General features: G+C 55.4%; 1 protein-coding gene across 1 annotated transcript in view; it reads right to left on the reverse strand.

The window, feature by feature from the left end:
* Nucleotides 1–1,276: 1,276 nt before the first annotated feature.
* The window catches only part of LOC141112885 (beta-2-syntrophin-like), a 31,236-nt gene continuing 7,879 nt past the window's right edge, over nucleotides 1,277–24,633 (reverse strand). The window contains 7 exon segments of the mRNA XM_073605988.1: nucleotides 1,277–4,016; nucleotides 8,388–8,569; nucleotides 9,203–9,399; nucleotides 11,183–11,325; nucleotides 13,153–13,348; nucleotides 14,109–14,166; nucleotides 14,169–14,339. Of these exon segments, the coding sequence (XP_073462089.1) occupies nucleotides 3,924–4,016; nucleotides 8,388–8,569; nucleotides 9,203–9,399; nucleotides 11,183–11,325; nucleotides 13,153–13,348; nucleotides 14,109–14,166; nucleotides 14,169–14,339 (1,040 nt within the window). The 3' untranslated portion in view covers nucleotides 1,277–3,923.

The following is a 24,633-nucleotide window of genomic DNA, read 5'->3' on the forward strand; positions in this document are numbered from 1 at the left end:
TGTCCAGGTGTGATGTCAGCGATTGGCTCGCCGTCTCCTGGGTGTGTCCAGGTGTGATGTCAGCGATTGGCTCGCCGTCTCCTGGGTGTGTCCAGGTGTGATGTCAGCGATTGGCTCGCCGTCTCCTGGGTGTGTCCAGGTGTGATGTCAGCGATCACAATGATGGCCAGAAAGCTGCAACTGGATTCTGCTTTGCTTCATGGTGGAAATAAAGGGAACCCGTCATTTATGGAAGATAGCACTCGCCTATTATCCTATTAATTTCCACACAAATGTGAGAACAACGCAGGTGATGGCGATCCGTGAACGTCAACATTGAAAACATTTCTGCCCACCATATGAATCATCGCTCACGACTCTTCATTCTCTGCTGTGCAGGCAGCTGGCAGGCTACATGTGGGTGCCAACCGCTGGGAACGGGGACTGAATTGTCTAAATGTTCGGCTGCTATGCCGAGTACTGAGGGGATGATACCCCGCCACCGGGCCCATGACACCCCGCCACCAGGCCCATGACACCCCGGTAACGGGCCCATGACACCCCGGTAACGGGCCCATGACACCCCGCCACCGGGCCCATGACACCCCGCCACCGGGCCCATGACACCCCGGTAACGGGCTCATGACACCCCGGTAATGGGCCCATGACACCCCGGTAACGGGCTCATGACACCCCGGTAATGGGCCCATGACACCCTGGTACAGCTCTGTTTTCCAGCAGTCACTCTCCTCCCCGATAAAGACTTTATGGCTGGATTCACACTTTTTCAGAGCGTTGCATTTACGTTATTTCACGCCCCTTTTATCTAGTACAGGAATTTACACAGCGCTTTACATACATTCACATCAGTCCCTGACCTCAGGAGCTTACAATCTACGGTTCCTATCTCACATTCATACACAGATTGGGGACAATTACCCCCCCAGCATGTCCTTGTGGGAGGAAACCCACACAGACACGGGGAGAAGATGCAAACTCCATGCAGATAGTGCCCTGGCCGGGGTTCAAACTTTTACTGAAAGGCAGATGTGATGACGATGGATTGCCATGCAGAAAAGTGTGAACCCGGCCTCAGGGCCATTCGTAGCATGCGCTGCGCAGCATTCCAGATGAAATCTATTGTATTGGTGGACAATGGGAAATGCTGCAATGTGTGTTAGAGGAAGAAAACGGAGTCCAGCTGAAAACTAAACCAAAAAAAAAAAAAAAAAATGCACATCAAGATAAGCCGGTAAAGTGTGAGAACCTGAACTAAACACAAAGCAGGAGCCGGGGATCCACCTGAAGTAGAACTTCCCTTTTATTAAACACGAAGCATCGGATCTCATCGCTGCAGCAAAAGAAAATAATGTCAGCATGACGGGTTACCTGCTGTAAACAAGCTCCACCACAAGAGGGAGCCACACAGGCAGCTCATCACCCAGGAGGCACATGGAGGGGGTAACTCATCAGATCCAAGACAAATACAAATGTCTAAGGAAAGTTTTTGGTCATAATGAATTCCTATTTGAGGTTACAGCTTCTCCATAATTCAATTCCTAATGCAACTCCGGCATGCGCATGTAGCTAACAAAGGAGTAAAGCTGGATGGGCTGTTTTGATCGTCTGGTCACGTCAATGCGGTACAAAATATCACGTGTGGCGCATTTCGCCATAAATTCAATGAAGTATTCAAAACACACAAAACATTCAGAATCCACAATGACAGTTCACTGTTCTCATAAGTCTGGTTCAGCAAAGATTAACCATTTCTGCTCCATGACTTTGTGTAAGTTGTAAAAGCCAAGGACTGTGACACGTGCAATCTACTGTACTGCAATGTACCCGGACCCTGACGTCATAGCGCCACCCCCTACTGTGCATGCACCCGGACCCTGACGTCATAGCGCCACCCCCTACTGTGCATGCACCCAGACCCTGACGTCATAGCGCCACCCCCTACTGTGCATGCACCCGGACCCTGACGTCATAGCGCCACCCCCTACTGTGCATGCACCCAGACCCTGACGTCATAGCGCCACCCCCTACTGTGCATGCACCCGGACCCTGACGTCATAGCGCCACCCCCTACTGTGCATGCACCCGGACATCATAGCGCCACTCCCTACTGTGCATGCACCCGCACATCATAGCGCCACCCCCTACTGTGCATGCACCCGCACCCCGACGTCATAGCGCCACCCCCTACTGTGCATGCACCCACACCCCGACGTCATAGCGCCACCCCCTACTGCGCATACACCCAGCCAGAGCACCGCCCCCTACTGCGCATACACCCAGCCAGAGCACCGCCCCCTACACCCAGCCAGAGCACCGCCCCCTACTGCGCATACACCCAGCCAGAGCACCGCCCCCTACTGCGCATACACCCAGCCAGAGCACCGCCCCCTACTGCGCATACACCCAGCCAGAGCACCGCCCCCTACTGCGCATACACCCAGCCAGAGCACCGCCCCCTACTGCGCATACACCCAGCCAGAGCACCGCCCCTTACTGCGTATACACCCAGCCAGAGCACCTCCCCCTACTGCGCATACACCCAGCCAGAGCACCGCCCCCTACTGCGCATACACCCAGCCAGAGCACCGCCCCCTACTGCGCATACACCCAGCCAGAGCACCGCCCCCTACTGCGCATACACCCAGCCAGAGCACCGCCCCCTACTGCGCATACACCCAGCCAGAGCACCGCCCCCTACTGCGCATACACCCAGCCAGAGCACCGCCCCCTACTGCGCATACACCCAGCCAGAGCACCACCCCCTACTGCGCATACACCCGGACCCGGCAGTACAGTCAGCACTCTGGTGCTGCGTTTGTGCGCACGTTCTGTACGGCAGAACACACAGAATTATGGGGCAGCAGAAGTTCAGAGAAGAGAGGGAGGCAGAAGAGAAGAGAGATTATAGGCCGGGGCACAACAATATAGTTTGGGATGTAAATGGAAATCTCACTTTTAGGATATTCACTAACAAAACTTTCCAACCTTCGCAGTCAGCTGAGACCGATCTTGTGCAATTCTCATAAAAGCGGACGAGAATGCAGATTTCACTGCCCCATAATGGCCACCAGGGTGCGCTGCTGTACAAGCGTCCCCTGACGAAACATTAGAGAGGAGGCAGCCATATTGTGGGCTGAACCACAATGCAGAGAAAACACCTCAGAGCCAACCGATGTGAATGATTTGCATAGCTTGCAGTTCAGCCAATCAGGCCGCTTGTCCCCATCTCTAAGCAACAGGTACACTTTAAACTCACTGTAACAGGCTTCTGTATAAGTATAAATGCAAAGAGGCAGATATATAATAATATGTGCAAATAACACGTCTGTATACCTTCCTGAACACTGCTAGAAAAATACATGGAGTATAAACCTGCTTATACCGGGAGATTTCCCCTTCAAGCAAAAGCGTTTTAACCCGAAATCAGAACGGTAATCCCTGCAAACAATCTTCTTTGGTTGAACCGCCGGCGAGTCATGTGATGGTCCCGGTAATACGGCAGCGTTGTGTGCGGATACGTCTGTGGAACGTGATATACAACATATATATATCTATATACTCTATAAATACGCTTTGTAAGGCAGCAATAACATAAAAGGCACTTTGGTCAGAAGAAAACAATATGGCTTCATATTCCAAGAGGAAAAAGTCACTGTAGTGAAAACGAGGCAAGATGGCCGCTCCCACGCCAACACTTACCTTACACATTTTTTATAAGATTAGCTTTCCACAAAACGGCAGTAATAAAAAACAAAACGATCTGCTAAAAATTCATCTGTTTAGTCCGTAAAGTCTTCTGGTCCGGCCTCGCCATCGATCGCAGCCTGCGCGGTCCAATCAGATAAGAGTTGGGGTGTGAGCGGGCCTCCCGCCATCTTCCTGATTGTCACTGGAAGGCACTGATTACATTGAAGAGCGCGGGGTCAGGCCAGCAGACCCATCCGGGTGACTTTAGCAGAAAGGAATGTATGGAGGAGGAAGACCACCGGCTTGGGACTTGTGTGCAGATCCAGAGCCTGGAAAGAGGACACAGATCAGGAAATGCATCATACAGCTTGTAATACCCTCCCCTCCCCCGAGACATCGCTAATACTGACCCCAGTCCTGCCTGAGCCAAAGGGCCAGATAAAACTCCCTGCAAGGAGGACACAGATCAGGAAACGCATCATACAGCTTGTAATACCCTCCCCTCCCCCGAGACATCGCTAATACTGACCCCAGTCCTGCCTGAGCCAAAGGGCCAGATAAAACTCCCTGCAAGGAGGACACAGATCAGGAAACGCATCATACAGCTTGTAATACCCCCCCTTCCCCCGAGACATCGAATCCCAGTCCTGCCTGAGCCAAGGGCCAGATAAAACCCCCTGCAAGGAGGACACAGATCAGGAAATGCATCATACAGCTTGTAATACCCTCCCCTCCCCCGAGACATCGCTAATACTGACCCCAGTCCTGCCTGAGCCAAAGGGCCAGATAAAACCCCCTGCAAGGAGGACACAGATCAGGAAACGCATCATACAGCTTGTAATACCCCCCCCCCTCCCCCGAGACATCGCTAATACTGACCCCAGTCCTGCCTGAGCCAAAGGGCCAGATAAAACTCCCTGCAAGGAGGACACAGATCAGGAAACGCATCATACAGCTTGTAATACCCCCCCTCCCCCGAGACATCGCTAATACTGACCCCAGTCCTGCCTGAGCCAAAGGGCCAGATAAAACTCCCTGCAAGGAGGACACAGATCAGGAAACGCATCATACAGCTTGTAATACCCCCCCTCCCCCGAGACATCGCTAATACTGACCCCAGTCCTGCCTGAGCCAAAGGGCCAGATAAAACTCCCTGCAAGGAGGACACAGATCAGGAAACGCATCATACAGCTTGTAATACCCCCCCCCCTCCCCCGAGCCATCGAACCCCAGTCCTGCCTGAGCCAAGGGCCAGATAAAACCCCCTGCAAGGAGGACACAGATCAGGAAACGCATCATACAGCTTGTAATACCCCCCCCTCCCCCGAGACATCGCTAATACTGACCCCAGTCCTGCCTGAGCCAAGGGCCAGATAAAACCCCCTGCAAGGAGGACACAGATCAGGAAACGCATCATACAGCTTGTAATACCCCCCCCCCCTCCCCCGAGACATCGCTAATACTGACCCCAGTCCTGCCTGAGCCAAAGGGCCAGATAAAACTCCCTGCAAGGAGGACACAGATCAGGAAACGCATCATACAGCTTGTAATACCCCCCCCTCCCCCGAGACATCGCTAATACTGACCCCAGTCCTGCCTGAGCCAAGGGCCAGATAAAACCCCCTGCAAGGAGGACACAGATCAGGAAACGCATCATACAGCTTGTAATACCCCCCCCCCCCCTCCCCCGAGCCATCGAACCCCAGTCCTGCCTGAGCCAAGGGCCAGATAAAACCCCCTGCAAGGAGGACACAGATCAGGAAACCCATCATACAGCTTGTAATACCCCCCCCCTCCCCCGAGCCATCGAACCCCAGTCCTGCCTGAGCCAAGGGCCAGATAAAACCCCCTGCAAGGAGGACACAGATCAGGAAACGCATCATACAGCTTGTAATACCCCCTCCCCTCCCCCGAGACATCTATCCCCAGTCCTGCCTGAGCCAAGGGCCAGATAAAACCCCCTACGGCCCTCCAGTTGCTCAGGAACTACAATTCCCATCATGCCCAGTCATGTCTGTGAATGTCTCATGGGACGTGGGGGGCCGTAGATTGGAGACCCCATAATGGTTCATTGGAGAAATAAGGTGTAATACTCGACAAACCTCAACAGCGATGGGTGGGGGGGGGGGGATTTGTTTTCTCAAATGGGGGCCACATAAGAAGCTGGGACTGTTCCGGAGGTCTGAACCCCATAGAAATCAAACACCCGGCGCTGGGATTAATAGGCACAACTGCTCGTGAAATAGGTTCCTTTTAGATGGGTAGTCGGGGTGTGGCCACTAAAAATGGGCCAACTGACATACAGTTTTACCGCCCCCCTTCCGTTCCAAACTGTAAAACAGCCAGACAGGGCTGTCCGCATACCGCGGCATTTTTAACTTGGGCTGCAGAACTGAGTCCCCCCCCCCCCGGGTGCCGCACCACAACCGTGTGCAATGCACAGAACTGCAGCATTAGAGGGTAAAATCAGACAGGGAGGAGGTAATAAAACGTCTCACCGCCTGTACAATGCCCTCTGAAAGGAGAGATCCTGCCCTGGAGTGAAGGGGGGCGCCTCCAGGGGGCAACACAGGAAGAACTCAGCCAGGTAGTAGAGTGATGGGATGTCTCCTAGACAAGGTTCTCCCACCAGAACCGAGACCCTGTGAGGGGGTGTGGTCAGCCAAGTGAATGGGACGGCCTGCATTGATACCTGTGTGAGGGGCGTGGTCAGCACCATGAATGGGACGGCCTGCATGGACACCTGTGTGAGGGGCGTGGTCAGCCAAGTGAATGGGACGGCCTGCATTGATACCTGTGTGAGGGGCAGGGTCAGCCCCATGAATGGGACGGCCTGCATTGACACCTGTGTGAGGGGCGTGGTCAGCCCCATGAATGGGACGGCCTGCATTGACACCTGTGTGAGGGGCGTGGTCAGCCACGTGAATGGGACGGCCTGCATTGACAGCTGTGTGAGGGGCGTGGTCAGCCCCATGAATGGGACGGCCTGCATTGACACCTGTGTGAGGGGCGTGGTCAGCCCCATGAATGGGACGGCCTGCATGGACACCTGTGTGAGGGGCGTGGTCAGCCCCATGAATGGGACGGCCTGCATTGACACCTGTGTGAGGGGCGTGGTCAGCCACATGAATGGGACGGCCTGCATTGACAGCTGTGTGAGGGGCGTGGTCAGCCCCATGAATGGGACGGCCTGCATTGACACCTGTGTGAGGGGCGTGGTCAGCCCCATGAATGGGACGGCCTGCATTGACACCTGTGTGAGGGGCAGGGTCAGCCACGTGAATGGGACGGCCTGCATTGATACCTGTGTGAGGGGCGTGGTCAGCCACGTGAATGGGACAGCCTGCATTGATACCTGTGTGAGGGGCGTGGTCAGCCACGTGAATGGGACAGCCTGCATTGATACCTGTGTGAGGGGCGTGGTCAGCCACGTGAATGGGACAGCCTGCATGGACACCTGTGTGAGGGGCGTGGTCAGCCACGTGAATGGGACAGCCTGCATCGATACCTGTGTGAGGGGCGTGGTCAGCCACGTGAATGGGACAGCCTGCATGGACACCTGTGTGAGGGGCGTGGTCAGCCACGTGAATGGGACAGCCTGCATGGACACCTGTGTGAGGGGCGTGGTCAGCCACGTGAATGGGACAGCCTGCATGGACACCTGTGTGAGGGGCGTGGTCAGCCACGTGAATGGGACAGCCTGCACGGACACCTGTGTGAGGGGCGTGGTCAGCCACGTGAATGGGACAGCCTGCATCGATACCTGTTTGAGGGGCGTGGTCAGCCACGTGAATGGGACAGCCTGCATGGACACCTGTGTGAGGGGCGTGGTCAGCCACGTGAATGGGACAGCCTGCATGGACACCTGTGTGAGGGGCGTGGTCAGCCACGTGAATGGGACAGCCTGCATCGATACCTGTGTGAGGGGCGTGGTCAGCCACGTGAATGGGACAGCCTGCATGGACACCTGTGTGAGGGGCGTGGTCAGCCACGTGAATGGGACAGCCTGCATGGACACCTGTGTGAGGGGCGTGGTCAGCCACGTGAATGGGACAGCCTGCATGGACACCTGTGTGAGGGGCAGGGTCAGCCACGTGAATGGGACAGCCTGCATGGACACCTGTGTGAGGGGCGTGGTCAGCCACGTGAATGGGACAGCCTGCATGGACACCTGTGTGAGGGGCAGGGTCAGCCACGTGAATGGGACAGCCTGCATGGACACCTGTGTGAGGGGCAGGGTCAGCCACGTGAATGGGACGGCCTGCATTGATACCTGTGTGAGGGGCGTGGTCAGCCACGTGAATGGGACAGCCTGCATGGACACCTGTGTGAGGGGCGTGGTCAGCCACGTGAATGGGACAGCCTGCATTGATACCTGTACACATCCCATGCGGCTGAGCTGCTGTCATATGCCATTTTGTTTTTTTGAGTTTATTTTTAATTTAAAGTGTTATTAAACACCCAACTTTCATTGCAGCTTCTAGTGAGCTGACCTAGGTGCGGGGGGGGGGGGGGGGTCACTGAGTATTTCTCATGAGAAGGTGCTGCTGCACAGTGCTGGAGGTTTCAGGTCCTCAGTATTCCCGGGAGAAGCTCGGTGACATCCCCCGCACAGGATGCAGCTGGGAAGCGGGGGAAGGGTGAATAGTTGACTTTTCTAGCATTATGCTTTTATAACCCCGAAGACACAAAACTCTCACCAGCTCTCCCTCCGCTCCTCCAAAGTCCAGGTACAGGTGTTTGCTTCCATCATCGGCTGACATTCGGAGCTTTTCAAAAGGATATCTGTGAATGACGGGTCCCGAGGGGCCCCCCCGACAAACTGTGAACCCCGAATCAAAGTGGATGGAGAGTGAGACGGCTTCCCCGCGCAGAGTGCAGGCTGTGGAGGAATTACAAAGATTTAATGTCAGCCCAAGTTCTGCACCTCGTGGTCCCTGCATTGGTGGTCTTTAGGGGGTCACAGCAGGGGGTCCGGTGCGTCCCGGTTCACCATTTCAGGTCCGAATTTTTGCCTGAATTCGGACCTGAAACAGTCAAAAACACACACAGGACCAGTCTGCGGTGCGCTCCATCGAGAGCCAATCACAGTCTCCTGAACTGCGGATCAGATGCAGGGAAAGCCACATATATAAAGTGTGATCCGTCTAAATCCCTCCTTGTGTCACTTTGCAGGACCTTGGATCCCAATCAAAGGCTGAACATCATCTGTGAAAAGGCTCCCCCCTCCCCCCTTCACTGCCGTCATTCTGGAGTCTCCATTACCCAACAAAGTCTGGCCGTCTAACAGGAAGCCCCTCCCGGCTTTTATTACCAAGATGGGTTCCAGACATGGAGGTTCTATGGCTAGCCTGAGTCTAGAACACGTGGACCACACAGGCTCTGCTCCCTGTTACTGCACTACTATGGTGGTCCCCACGTGACTTCTCGCACAATTCATCCCTGTGATGTACAGAGGGGTGCCCACCGAGGACTACTCCCCTCCCCCAACCTCCCCAGGAAAACAGTCACTTACTGATGGTGACCTCTCTTGTGAGTTCTGCTGCAGCATGGCAGCCTTGCACCATCGCCCGAGTCCATGCAGAGAGGTCCCTCTGATTCTCCACACGGAAGACACGCATGTCAATGCCCTGAGGACACCCCGTGCGGGTGGTAAATGTTAGGTGCGGTTCCAGAGAGGGGGAGGTGCGCCCAGGACCGGAGTGCACCAACCTGGAAGGAGATCGGGAAATGATGGTTACACAAAGAAAAAACTTTATACGTAAATCAATAAAATGACAATGGGCCGTTTGTGAATGGAAATAATCTGCTCCATGAGACTTCTTCCCGGGGGAAGCGTTTTTAGGGGACACTCCCCCCTCTGTAATACAATCTATTCTCCTCCCAGCCTGGTCCTAGAACTCCTCCCTCAGCCGCCATTCCCTACAATGGAAGCCAATCAGCAGCTCCGGATTTCTTTTGATGTCAAATCCGTTGTAAAGATTTCAGGTTTTTTTACCTCAATTCATTCTCTGCATTCATTAAAGTAACAAAAAGTTTTCCTACAGCAAGCCACTTACTATGGGGGGCACTCGTGCATGCTCACCCAAGCCGATTCTGTGTGTCCATAAGACACACCCCCTCCCCCTCCTCACTGGCTGCGATTGCTGCTGCTGTATCTGAGCCAATGAGGAGGAAGAAAGCCAAGAGATTCGCTGATCTTGTGCACATCGCTGATTGGAGATCGGGATCAGGTAAGTGTAAGGGGGGCTGGGGGGGGGGGGGGGGGGGTGCTTGAAGGTGATTTTGTACCTTAATGTACAGAATGCATTAAAGTTAAAAAAAAAAAAAAATTAAAAAAAAACCCATCTGCATTTAGAACCACTTTGAAAATAAATAAATAAATAAAAATGTACACACACATCCTCTATATCTCTATCATACACACACACACACACACACACACACATATTAAAAACATCAATTCAAAACCACTATAGGCTCCCTTTCCTAAGACATCTGTCCAATTACTGGCTGATCAAAAATCTAGAAAGATCTGTACACAAACATCCACTGACAATGACATCACAACTGGGAGATAAGAAGAAAGATTGCATCACTTCCTCCAACACTGAACAGGAAGCAAAGAGATTATGAATGAAGAAAGATCATACATGACAGAAGTTCGTAAAAGAATACTTGGGGGACACAGGCAACACCGGGGGGACACAGGCAACGGGGACACAGGCAACACCGGGGGGACACAGGCGACGACGGGGGGCACAGGCGACGACGGGGGGCACAGGCGACGACGGGGGAACACTTGGGGGACACGGACGACAGAGGAACACTTGGGGGACACGGGCGACAGAGGAACACTTGGGGGACACGGGCGACACAGGAACACTTGGGCGACACAGGAACACTTGGGCGACACAGGAACACTTGGGCGACACAGGAACACTTGGGCGACACAGGAACACTTGGGCGACACAGGAACACTTGGGCGACACAGGAACACTTGGGCGACACAGGAACACTTGGGCGACACAGGAACACTTGGGGGACACGGGCGACAGAGGAACACTTGGGGGACACGGGCGACAGAGGAACACTTGGGCGACAGAGGAACACTTGGGCGACAGAGGAACACTTGGGCGACAGAGGAACACTTGGGCGACAGAGGAACACTTGGGCGACAGAGGAACACTTGGGCGACAGAGGAACACTTGGGCGACAGAGGAACACTTGGGCGACAGAGGAACACTTGGGCGACAGAGGAACACTTGGGGGACACAGGAACACTTGGGGGACACAGGAACACTTGGGGGACACAGGAACACTTGGGGGACACAGGAACACTTGGGGGACACAGGAACACTTGGGGGACACAGGCGACAGAGGAACACTTGGGCGACAGAGGAACACTTGGGCGACAGAGGAACACTTGGGCGACAGAGGAACACTTGGGGGACACAGGCGACGGAGGAACACTTGGGGGACACAGGCGGGTTACCTGGTGGAGATAAGTGGCAGCTTGTGTTTGGGGTTCGCCCATTCCTCTCGCGTCCTCGGCATTGCGCTAAAGAGCAGAAAATCCCTCTGTGAGACGACTGCCAGGATTGGATTCCATAACGCCCTCCCGTCGTCCTGCGACACCTGCGCACAGCAAACGCACAGCCAGTAAGTCCTCACAAACTCATTGAGAACAAGTGTGGGGGATGGGAAGCGGAGTTTCCGTTCTTTGTCAAATCTGCGCTAAAAAGAAAACATCTACAGAAGAATTCCGACTGAAAACATTTGGTTCAGGAATGATCGTTCCGTTGTGGAATCATTAGTGAAGTCAATCGATTTTCATTTTTGAGGAAATTCCAAGTAGCGGGATGGAAAGTTCTCTCAAATGAAAACATTTCTATCAATGCCTGTGGGAAATGACATTCATTGCAAAATCGTAAGTAAGTTCTCCAAGTCATCAGAAATACAGAAGAGAATGTTCTCTCTCATCTCCCCGGCTTCACCTGGGAATCATAAATAATAGACTACAGTTTTCCCCTTTTTCCTTCCTTACATCTCAGTGCTGCTGATCTCTTGCAGCCTCTTTGCAGCCAATTCCTGTCTCCATACCCTCCAGCAATGGCATTTCACAGGGTGGATTTCCGGATGGGGACACCAGTGGGGGGTCTGTGTAATGTGCTGATATGGTCACTTATAGTCTCCAGGGCATGTGATTGGGTGATGACACCGGGGAGCAAATGACAGAGTGTTGTCACCCTATAACAGGAAGTGCCTGGCTAACGATACCTAATCTTATAAAATATCCCCTCCCCCTCATGCTACCCGTTTACCCTACGTTAAAAAAAAAAAAAAAAAAAGTGTATACTTACCTTTTTTTCAGTCCGCTTTGATCACATGATTCCCGGTGTCAGTAAGTGGCCAGCTGCAGGGGAGAGGTGAACGCTGAATGAGGACTTGGAGTTCTGGGAGCTGCAATGTCACCCATAGCTCAGCTGTTGTTGGCACTCGAGCCGCAGGATCGCACCACACCGGACCCGAGCCGCAGGATCGCACCACACCGGACCCGAGCCGCAGGATCGCACCACACCGGACCCGAGCCGCAGGATCGCACCACACCGGACCCGAGCCGCAGGATCGCACCACACCGGAGCCGAGCCGCAGGGTCGCACCACACCGGAGCCGAGCCGCAGGGTCGCACCACACCGGACCCGAGCCGCAGGGTCCCACCACACCGGACCCGAGCCGCAGGGTCCCACCACACCGGACCCGAGCCGCAGGGTCACACCACACCGGACCCGAGCCGCAGGGTCACACCACACCGGACCCGAGCCGCAGGGTCACACCACACCGGACCCGAGCCGCAGGGTCACACCACACCGGACCCGAGCCGCAGGGTCACACCACACCGGACCAGAGCCGCAGGGTCACACCACACCGGACCAGAGCCGCAGGGTCACACCACACCGGATCAGAGCCGCAGGGTCACACCACACCGGACCCGAGCCGCAGGGTCACACCACACCGGACCCGAGCCGCAGGGTCACACCACACCGGACCCGAGCCGCAGGGTCACACCACACCGGACCCGAGCCGCAGGGTCACACCACACCGGACCCGAGCCGCAGGGTCACACAACCAGAGCAAGCTGGGGGGGTTTGCAGACACATTTCTAACACTGGGATTCCTACCCAACATCACCATTTTAAGGCCGGATATTATTTTAAGGACCTGAAATGACGTCTCCCCAATTCCAATACTAAACCCAGACAGTCAGCATAACTACCAGGCAATTGAAATTTCTAGAAAAGAGGTAAGTGGCCCCCATATTTCTCTGATATCAGGTTAGTGAAAGGAATGAATGCTGTGTGGCTGGAGAAGGAGATCTTCAGACCGGGTTACATACAATCAGATCTATGGAAAATGGTCACGTCTGGCCACATTCAGGTATAATATGGAGGAATGGAGGCTCACCTGTTCTGCCACCCAGCCTAAGTGCCTGAGGTCTTCGCTGGCAGCTCCCAGCATGCACTGCGTCTCCGCCAGCACCTGCGGCAGCAGCGCCGTGATGTTATTGTGCAGGGCTTGCGACCAGGACAACGCGGAGGCGGAGTCTCTACAGCGGAGAACGATGGAGTGACACCCATCAGGAGAGCGAAGTTCCACCAGCCTGGAAGAGATCTGGATGTGAGAAGGAGAGAGAGGAGAGGTACACGTGACGTACCTCCCACAGCGACATACAGACACCGGCGCGTCACGTACACGTGACGTACCTCCCACAGCGACATACAGACACCGGCGCGTCACGTACACGTGACGTACCTCCCACAGCGACATACAGACACAGGCGTGTCACGCACACATGACGTACCTCCCACAGTGACATACACAGGCGCGTCGCGCACACATGACGTACCTCCCACAGTGACATACACAGGCGCGTCGCGCACACATGATGTACCTCCCACAGTGACATACACAGGCGTGTCACGCACACATGATGTACCTCCCACAGTGACATACACAGGCGCGTTGCGCACACATGACGTACCTCCAACAGTGACATACAGACACAGGCGCGTCACGCACACATGACGTACCTCCCACAGTGACATACACAGGCGCGTCGCGCACACATGACGTACCTCCCACAGTGACATACACAGGCGCGTCGCGCACACATGACGTACCTCCCACAGTGACATACAGACACAGGCGTGTCGCGCACACATGACGTACCTCCCACAGTGACATACACAGGCGTGTCGCGCACACATGACGTACCTCCCACAGTGACATACACAGGCGCGTCGCGCACACATGACGTACCTCCCACAGTGACATACAGACACAGGCACGTCACGCACACATGACGTACCTCCCACAGTGACATACAGACACAGGCGTGTCACGCACACATGGCCACTCACCGTCCCTCCGGGTCGAACATGCTCAGGTTTCTGGCCGCATAGCACATTTTTAGGGGATGACTTTGCAGTCCCTGGAGCCGTGTTTGGGGGAGTCGTTTTTGGATGAGTTATGTTGGGGGGAGCCAGATGGATCGCCAGGTGATGGATCGCTCAGGTCAGAATCATCCCAGGGAAGATCGCCAACGAGGGAAGCTTTCCGGATGAAGGGAGACACGTCCTGCAGGAAGCGCACTGCGGGGAGAAAAACAAAACATGGCGTCACGCAGAGAACAGAGAGCGAGAACGCCAAATATTAGGTGACTGACAGCAGGACTAACATGAAGGGGTGCCTGAAAAGAGAAAGTGTCTGTGCTGCCCCATGCGTTGTACACACAGAGCTCACTAAACAAGGGGTGCATTCTATTCCTGAGGGCAGAACAGCGACGGCGTCACACACTTCACCGTCACGGCTTTGGGATTGGAAATAAAAAGGGAAATATGATTGGTTGATTTGGACAACATTTCCTTTCCTTCAGATTGTCCAATTCCGGTTTGTCAAAATAAGAGACCGCACTGGGGGTCTGCAGGTGTAACTCCTCCCCACTTTCAGTGAATTGGCCAATTATGATTGAGCCTGCAATATACCAAAAAACGCCTTCATCTGATTGGTTCAGGTTTGAGTCTATCCTGTGACAGGACAATGCATGAATCCAATCACATCTTCTATCCGGCCTTTAGGATATTCAAGGAGGTTATAACCTTGTGCACACGAGGCGTTTCTACAGCCACTTTTACCAGCAGCAGACTTTTTTTTGTAGCTTAAAAACGCCTCTCCGTGTTATTCTATGTGTCCATGCACAGAGACTATTAGGAGCTGTAAGTGGCAGAGCCTTTTTCAAGCTGCAAAAAAAAAAAAAAAAACACACGCAGGGCCGGTGCGTTCCGAGGACCGGTATTACAGCTGTAAAAACATCCGACGCTGTTAACTTCGGTCTGGATTTTGAGGGGAACAAGGGGCGGGGTCTCGTGACATCACCAAATGGCCACACCCCATGGTTATATGAGAACCGCCAGAGAGCGTTAAAGGAGGACTGGGTCAGCGGCAGAGAAGATAGCAGCAGAGGAGAAGACTGGAGGGAGAAGTCACATTGAAGATTTTAATAGAGGACTTGTCAAAACCGTTTCTAGTCTTTAATAAGAGTACACTGTCTTTTTTGGGGGTGAATGGGTAGGGGTACAATGTACACCATACTCATTCAGATGGGACCCACCCTTTGTTAAAAGGTGGCCTCCAGATTCCGATAAGTCCCCTGCCCACCGACCCCCACAACCACCACCCAGGGTTGTTGGGAAGAGGCCCTTGTTCCCATCAACATGGGAACAAGGTGCCTTGGGGTGGGAGGGCACAAAACCCCCCTGCCCCAAAGCACCCAACCCCCCATGTTGAGGGCATGTGGCCTAGTATGGTCTGGGGGGTAGGGGGCCTGCCAGGCTGCATGCTCGGATAAGGGTCTAATATGGATTTTGGTGGGATCCCAAGCCTTTTTACCATGGGGCTTCCCCTTAAAATCCATACCAGACCAAAGGGTCTGGCACGGTTTTGGGGGGGGGGACCCCATGCCTTTTTTTTTTTCTAATTATGGGGTTCCTCTTCAAGATCCCCAGAGCACAAGTCAGATTTTGATGATCCAACTTAGGATGAGACTTCTATTCAAATCAAATGGGCTGAAAGTCGGATCAGTAGACGGCTCTCATAGGGAACGATCGATTTTGAATAGAGGCAAAGAAATGCTGCTAAAAGCGTATGCAGCTAAATGCACATTAACGCTAATTAAAAGCTACTAAAAGCACGTCTTTAGAGCCGCTTTTTCCTGGCATCAGTAGTGGCATTGCAGTTCGTTTACGCCCTGCATGCATGAGGCCTAAAGGAAACCTGAGGAATAGGGAGGCTGCCATTGGTGACTGTCACGGACCTCCGTCCTCAACAGGATTACATCCCCCGTAAATGCTTCCTTTGTCCGGTACTAACCCGATGCAAGAACCCTTAGCCCACCCAGTCACTAGCCGTAACTCAGTGTAGGGTGAAAACAAGACTGTTTATTCAAACACATGTAACAACAGATATTCACTCAGGGACAATGCCCCCTTAGGGATTCAGGGCGGGGTAAATTGTCCAATCAGCAATAAGGAACACACAGGCATTCAAATAATAGACCAGCTTATCAGCAGGAGGGCTGTTGGAGAAATCCCCCCCCCCCTCTCTGCCTTGCCCCCCCATCCATCCCATAATTCACTTCTAAGGCAGACAGACACAACAGAACAATGGGACACAGCCACACCCCAAACGATCACAGCAAAGAGTCCAACAGCATGAGACAACACACAATCTAAACAACATTCCAGTGTGGCTGTACAGCGAGTCCGACCAACACAGATCATAGTGGGGTTCTCAGTCACCCTGTGCTCCTAATAGACAAATAGGATGGACAGGGGGAGCTGGACCAGGAACAGGAGCTTCCAGAGCTCTCCAAGGCAAGCTGAGCTCCACAAGCCCCCCACCCAAAGTGACTCCCATCACAGTGACCATCTTCTGAAAATGCAGGTTCAGCATTTCCTGAGAAACTGACCAAGGAAAAGCAACCAAATCAGTAAAGTCAAAGTTCCCAACTTACAACCATGTTGTGGGTCAGAGAGTACTGAAGCCACTGGATCAGAATGACAGGCAGGACACTAATATACTCCGAGGTGGAGGTTGGCCTCCATGCTTTCCAGCATTCATTTCCTTTAAAGCTGACACATTAAACAAACAAAAAAAAAAACACATCACATTAATGAGAAGCAACATGTGAACAACCGAGAATAGATCACTATAAATGCTAGAAATGATGGATGCCGCTAAACGCACAGCAAGGAGGACGCGGTCTCCGGCTACCAGCTGTACCGACATCAGAGACGGCAAAATCTGTTCTCCATCAGAGACCCTTCAATCAGCAACTGGGGGGGGGGGTCCAGCAGTGGACAGTACATACAGTATCTGACAAAAGTAAGTACACCCCTGAGTGACATTTGTGTAAATCTTTTCTTCTATCTTTTCATGTGACAACACTGAAGAAATGACACTTGTCTACAATGTAAGTAGTGAGTGTACAGCTTGTATAACAGTGTAAATTTACTGTCCCCCTCAAAATAACTCAACACACAGCCATTAATGTCTAAACCGCTGGCAACAAAAGTCAGTACACCCCTAAGTGAAAATCTCCAAATTGGGCCCAATTAGCCATTTTCCCTCCCCGGTGTCATGTGACTCGTTAGTGTTACAAGGTCTCAGGTGTGAATGGGGAGCAGGTGTGTTAAATTTGGTGTTATCGCTCTCACTCTCTCATACTGGTCACTGGAAGTACAACATGGCACCTCATGGCAAAGAAATCTCTGAGGATCTGAAAAAAAGAATTGTTGCTCTACATAAAGATGGCCTAGGCTATAAGAAGATCGCCAAGACCCTGAAACTGATCTGCAGCACGGTGGCCAAGACCATACAGCGGTATAACAGGACAGGTTCCCCTCAGAACAGGCCTCGCCATGGTCCACCAAAGAAGTTGAGGTCACGTGCTCAGCGTCATAGCCAGAGGTTGTCTTTGGGAAATAGACGTATGAGTGCTGCCAGCATTGCTGCAGAGGTTGTAGGGGTGGGGGGTCAGCCTGTCAGTGCTCAGACCATACGCCGCACACTGCATCTAATTGGTCTGCATGGCTGTCGTCACAGAAGGAAGCCTCTTCTAAAGATGATGTACAAGAAAGTCCACAAACAGTTTGCTGAAGACAAGCAGACTAAGGACATGGATTACTGGAACCATGTCCTGTGGTCTGATGAGACCAAGATAAAGGTATTTGGTTCAGATGGTGACAAGCGTGTGTGGGGGCAACCAGGTGAGGAGGACAAAGACAAGTGTGTCTTGTCTACAGTCAAGCATGGTGGTGGGATTGTCATGGTCTGGGGCTGCATGAGTGCTGCCGGCACTGGGGGGCTACAGATCATTGAGGGGACCATGAATGCCAACATGTACTGTGACATACTGAAGCAGAGCATGATCCCCTCCCTTCAGAGACTGGGCCGCAGGGCAGTATTCCAACATGATAACCACCCCAAACACACCTCCAAGACCACCACTGCCTTGCTAAAGAAGCTGAGGGTAAAGGTGATGGACTGGCCAAGCATGTCTCCAGACCTAAACCCTATTGAACATCTGTGGGACATCCTCAATGGAAGGTGGAGGAGCGCAAGGTCTCTAACATCCACCAGCTCCGTGATGTCATCATGGAGGAGGGGAAGAGGACTCCAGTGACAACCTGTGAAGCTCTGGTGACCTCCATGCCCAAGAGGGTTAAGGCAGTGCTGGAAAATTAAGCACCAGATTTTCCCGCAGATTTACTGACCCCTAGCTGAAATTTTCCACATGTGTAAAAAAGCTGAACAGGCCACAGGTCCTCTTTGGGCAGCCAAATCAGAGGCTTCAGCACCGGCATGTGGAGGCCACAAGTGACGTCTTAGGCTACATGTACACCAGCCTACCCTGAATGCGGGAAACCTGAAAAATGCATTTTCACCCGGCTGGGAGGCCAAAATGTTCCTATCCAGAATGCGATTCTTCCACATTCAGGAGAGGGAGGTTTACCTAAAACTCTGCGGAAAGCCTCTGACTACAAATGTAGGAGCTGTCAGTGTACATGGAGCCTCCCATTCCAAGCTGGAAGTCGGGGGTTAATGTGTGTGGAGCCGGGATCTGACCAGAGATTAGAGAATAAGGAGACCGGAGTCCATATAAGGTAGAAGAACAGCCTAAGAAGTGGAGGGGTGCAGGGAAGGGGGGCAGGGAGGGGGGCAGGGAGGGGGGGCAGGGAAGGGGGGCAGGGGAGGGGGGGCAGGGGAGGGGGGCAGGGAGGGGGGGGCAGGGAAGGGGATGGGGGGCCTCCGCAGGCTGCACACTCCCTGGTGACACGATTATCAGGTGCAGCCATGAGAGAAGAGTGCTGACGGAAGCAGATCGGACCCCTGGGTGGCTTTACTGTAATCCAATAAGAGGTGATCACTCATTAATGAGGGGCCCCAGCTAATCCCCCGAGCCGCAGCCAATGCCTGGAGACCAAAACATTTCTGGAGTTTTACCATTTGCTTCAAGAATTAAATAATCACCTTCACAGTACAAGGACGCTTTTCTATTGATTTTCTGTGAAAATTACGGACCAACTACCCCCCCCCCCACTACAGACCAACTTCCCCCACCCCACCCCCACTACAGACCAACCCCCCCCCCCCACTACAGACCAACTTCCCCCACCCCACCCCCACTACAGACCAACCCCCCCCCACTACAGACCAACTTCCTCCACTACAGACCAACCCCCCCCCCCACTACAGACCAACTTCCCCCACCCCACCCCCACTACAGACCAAGCCCCCCCCCCACTACAGACCAACTCCCCCCCACTACAGACCAACTTCCCCCACTACAGACCAACCCCCCCCCACTACAGACCAACTCCCCCCACTACAGACCAACTTCCTCCACTACAGACCAACCCCCCCCCACTACAGACCAACTTCCCCCACCCCACCCCCACTACAGACCAACTTCCCCCCACCCCACCCCCACTACAGACCAACCCCCCCCCCCACTACAGACCAACTTCCTCCACTACAGACCAACCCCCCCCCCACTACAGACCAACTTCCCCCACCCCACCCCCACTACAGACCAAGCCCCCCCCCCACTACAGACCAACTTCCCCCACCCCACCCCCACTACAGACCAACCCCCCCCCCACTACAGACCAACTTCCTCCACTACAGACCAACCCCCCCCCCCACTACAGACCAACTTCCCCCACCCCACCCCCACTACAGACCAAGCCCCCCCCCCCACTACAGACCAACTTCCCCCACCCCACCCGCACTACAGACCAACCCCCCCCCACTACAGACCAACTTCCTCCACTACAGACCAACCCCCCCCACTACAGACCAACTTCCCCCACCCCACCCCCACTACAGACCAAGCCCCCCCCCCACTACAGACCAACTCCCCCCCACTACAGACCAACTTCCCCCACTACAGACCAACTTCCCCCACTACAGACAACTTCCCCACTACAGACCAACCCCCCCCACTACAGACCAACTCCCCCCCACTACAGACCAACTCCCCCCCACTACAGACCAACTTCCTCCACTACAGACCAACCCCCCCCCCCACTACAGACCAACTTCCCCCACCCCACCCCCACTACAGACCAAGCCCCCCCCACTACAGACCAACCCCCCCCACTACAGACCAACTTCCTCCACCCCACCCCCCACTACAGACCAACTCCCCCCCCCACTACAGACCAACTTCCCCCACTACAGACCAACCCCCCCCACTACAGACCAACTTCCCCCACCCCACCCCCACTACAGACCAACTTCCCCCACCCACCCCCCTCTACAGACCAACTCCCCCCCCTCTCCACTACAGACAACTCCCCCCCCCCACTACAGCCCAACTTCCCCCCCCCCACTACAGCCCAACTTCCCCCACCCCACCCCCACTACAGACCAACTCCCCCCCTCACTACAGACCAACTTCCCCCCCCACTACAGACCAACTTCCCCCCACTACAGACCAACTTCCCCCCCCACTACAGACCAACTTCCCCCCCCCCACTACAGACCAACTTCCCCCCCCCCCCACTACAGACCAACTTCCCCCCCCCCACTACAGACCAACTCCCCCCCCCCACTACAGACCAACTTCCCCACCCCACCCCCACTACAGACCAACTCCCCCCCCCACTACAGACCAACCCCCCCCACTACAGACCAACTTCCCCCCCCACTACAGACCAACTTCCCCCCCCCACTACAGACCAACTCCCCCCCACTACAGACCAACTCCCCCCCCCCACTACAGACCAACTCCCCCCCCCACTACAGACCAACTTCCCCCCCCCCACTACAGACCAACTTCCCCCCCCCCCACTACAGACCAACTTCCCCCCCCCCCACTACAGACCAACTTCCCCCCCCCCCACTACAGACCAACTCCCCCCCCCACTACAGACCAACTTCCCCACCCCACCCCCACTACAGACCAACTCCCCCCCCCCCCCACTACAGACCAACTCCCCCCCCCCACTACAGACCAACCCCCCCCACTACAGACCAACTCCCCCCCACTACAGACCAACTCCCCCCCCACTACAGACCAACTCCCCCCCCACTACAGACCAACTCCCCCCCCACTACAGACCAACTCCCCCCCCACTACAGACCAACTTCCCCCCCCACTACAGACCAACTTCCCCCACCCCCCCACTACAGACCAACTTCCCCACCCCCCCCACTACAGACCAACTTCCCCCCCCACTACAGACCAACTTCCCCCCCCCACTACAGACCTACTCCCCCCCCCCACTACAGACCAACCCCCCCCCACTACAGACCAACCCCCCCACTACAGACCAACTCCCCCCCCCCCACTACAGACCAACTTCCCCCCCCCCCACTACAGACCAACTTCCCCCACCCCCACTACAGACCAACTTCCCCCACCCCCACTACAGACCAACTTCCCCCACCCCACCCCCACTACAGACCAACCCCCCCCACTACAGGACCAACTCCCCCCCCACTACAGACCAACTCCCCCCCCCACTACAGACCAACTCCCCCCCCACTACAGACCAACTCCCCCCCCCACTACAGACCAACTTCCCCCCCACTACAGACCAACTTCCCCCCACTACAGACCAACTCCCCCCCCACTACAGACCAACTCCCCCCCCACTACAGACCAACTTCCCCCCCCACTACAGACCAACCCCCCCCCACTACAGACCAACTTCCCCCCCCCTCACTACAGACCAACTCCCCCCCCCCCCACTACAGACCAACTCCCCCCCCCACTACAGACCAACTCCCCCCCCCACCCCCACTACAGACCAACCCCCCCACTACAGACCAACCCCCCCCCACTACGGACCAACTCCCCCCCACTACAGACCAACTCCCCCCCACTACAGACCAACTTCCTCCACTACAGACCAACCCCCCCCACTACAGACCAACCCCCCCCCACTACAGACCAACTCCCCCCCACTACAGACCAACTTCCTCCACTACAGACCAACCCCCCCCCCCACTACAGACCAACTTCCCCCACCCCACCCCCACTACAGACCAAGCCCCCCCCCACTACAGACCAACCCCCCCCACTACAGACCAACTTCCTCCACCCCACCCCCACTACAGACCAACTCCCCCCCCCCCCACTACAGACCAACTTCCCCCACTACAGACCAACCCCCCCCACTACAGACCAACTTCCCCCACCCCACCCCCACTACAGACCAACCCCCCCCACTACAGACCAACTTCCCCCCCCCACTACAGACCAACTTCCCCCCCACTACAGACCAACTTCCCCCCCCCACTACAGACCAACTTCCCCCCCCCCACTACAGACCAACTTCCCCCCCACTACAGACCAACTTCCCCCCCCCCCCCCACTACAGACCAACTTCCCCCCCCCCACTACAGACCAACCCCCCCCCCCACTACAGACCAACTCCCCCCCCCCCACTACAGACCAACCCCCCCCCCCCCCACTACGGACCGTACTGAATTCTGAGCGAGTCACAACATTTTTGTAGAATTCTTAAAGAGGAAGTAAACCCTGCGGGGGGGGGGGGGGGGGGGAGAGTTTTTCCCTTCCCTGCAAAGTAAAGGCATAATATGCATCGCTGGAGGCCACATCCATTTTCCCCCCTCTTCCTTCCGTGGCCACGGACTGCGGTTATGTGATTGGCAGGAGCCACGTGACATCACTCCTGAACATGTGCACAGGAGCCGCCAGTCACGACACTAAAGGCAGACGGGCGGCCCTTAGGGGTAGGTGGGCGGGGTCTGTGCTAGGCTCACCTTCCAGAGTCCCCTCTCTCTAGAGCAGCGATTCTCAACCTGGGGGGTCACTGAATCCTGGACTGTCCTGAAGCACCGCCCACTCAGCCTCTTCACAGCCACTCAGCTGGGCTGTCCCTGGAGCCTGTGACCGCCCACTCTGCCTCTTCACAACCACTCATTCAGTTCACAGCATGGCTGGGGGGCAGAGACTAGAGGTCAGCTGACTGGTAAGGAATGTGAAGTGGGAGGGGCTTGGAGGAGACCCCATCTCCTGATTTCAGGCTTAGGTGTCACTGCTGCGAGACACCACAAAGTCAGAGACACAGTAACACTACCTGTGATTAGAGCGGGCCATTAAAAGTCCCCACTGCTGATCAGAACTCCCCCCCAGCACTGCCACTCCTCCCAACTCCCCCCCCCCCCAGCACTGCCACTCCTCCCAACTCCCCCCCCCCCCCAGCACTGCCACTCCTCCCAACTCCCCCCCCCAGCACTGCCACTCCTCCCAACTCCCCCCCCCAGCACTGCCACTCCTCCCAACTCCCCCCCCCAGCACTGCCACTCCTCCCAACTCCCCCCCCCCACTACAGACCAACTTCCTCCCCCCCCCACTACAGACCAACTTCCCCCACCCCCACTACAGACCAACCCCCCCACTACAGACCAACTTCCCCCCTCACTACAGACCAACTTCCCCACCCCCACTACAGACTAACTTACCCACCCCCACTACAGACCAACTTCCCCCCCCACTACAGACCAACTTCCCCCACTACAGACCAACTCCCCCCCCACCCCCACTACAGACCAACCCCCCCACTACAGACCAACTCCCCCCCCACTACGGACCAACTCCCCCCCCCACTACGGACCAACTTCCCCCACCCCCCCACTACAGACCAACCCCCCCCACTACGGACCAACTCCCCCCCCACTACGGACCAACTTCCCCCACCCCCACTACAGACCAACTCCCCCCCCCACCCCCACTACAGACCAACCCCCCCACTACAGACCAACTCCCCCCCCCCCACTACGGACCAACTTCCCCCACCCCACCCCCACTACAGACCAACTCCCCCCCCCACCCCCACTACAGACCAACCCCCCCCCCCACTACGGACCAACTCCCCCCCACTAAGGACCAACTCCCCCCCCACTACGAACCAACTTCCCCCACCCCACCCCCACTACAGACCAACTCCCCCCCCACCCCCACTACAGACCAACTCCCCCCCCCACTACAAACCAACTTCCCCCACCCCCACTACAGACCAACTCCCCCCCACCCCCACTACAGACCAACTCCCCCCCCACCCCCACTACAGACCAACTCCCCCCCCCACTACGGACCAACTTCCCCCACCCCCCCACTACGGACCAACTTCCCCCACCCCACCCCCTATGGACCAACTTCCCCCACCCCACCCCACTACAGACCAACTCCCCCCCCCCACTACGGACCAACTTCCCCACCCCCCCCACTACGGACCAACTTCCCCCACCCCCCCACTACAGACCAACTTCCTCCACCCCCCCACTACAGACCAACTTCCCCCACCCCCCCACTACAGACCAACTTCCCCCCCCACTACAGACCAACTCCCC

This window comes from Aquarana catesbeiana, linkage group LG11, assembly GCF_042186555.1.
Source record: "Aquarana catesbeiana isolate 2022-GZ linkage group LG11, ASM4218655v1, whole genome shotgun sequence".
NCBI classification, from domain to species: domain Eukaryota; kingdom Metazoa; phylum Chordata; class Amphibia; order Anura; family Ranidae; genus Aquarana; species Aquarana catesbeiana.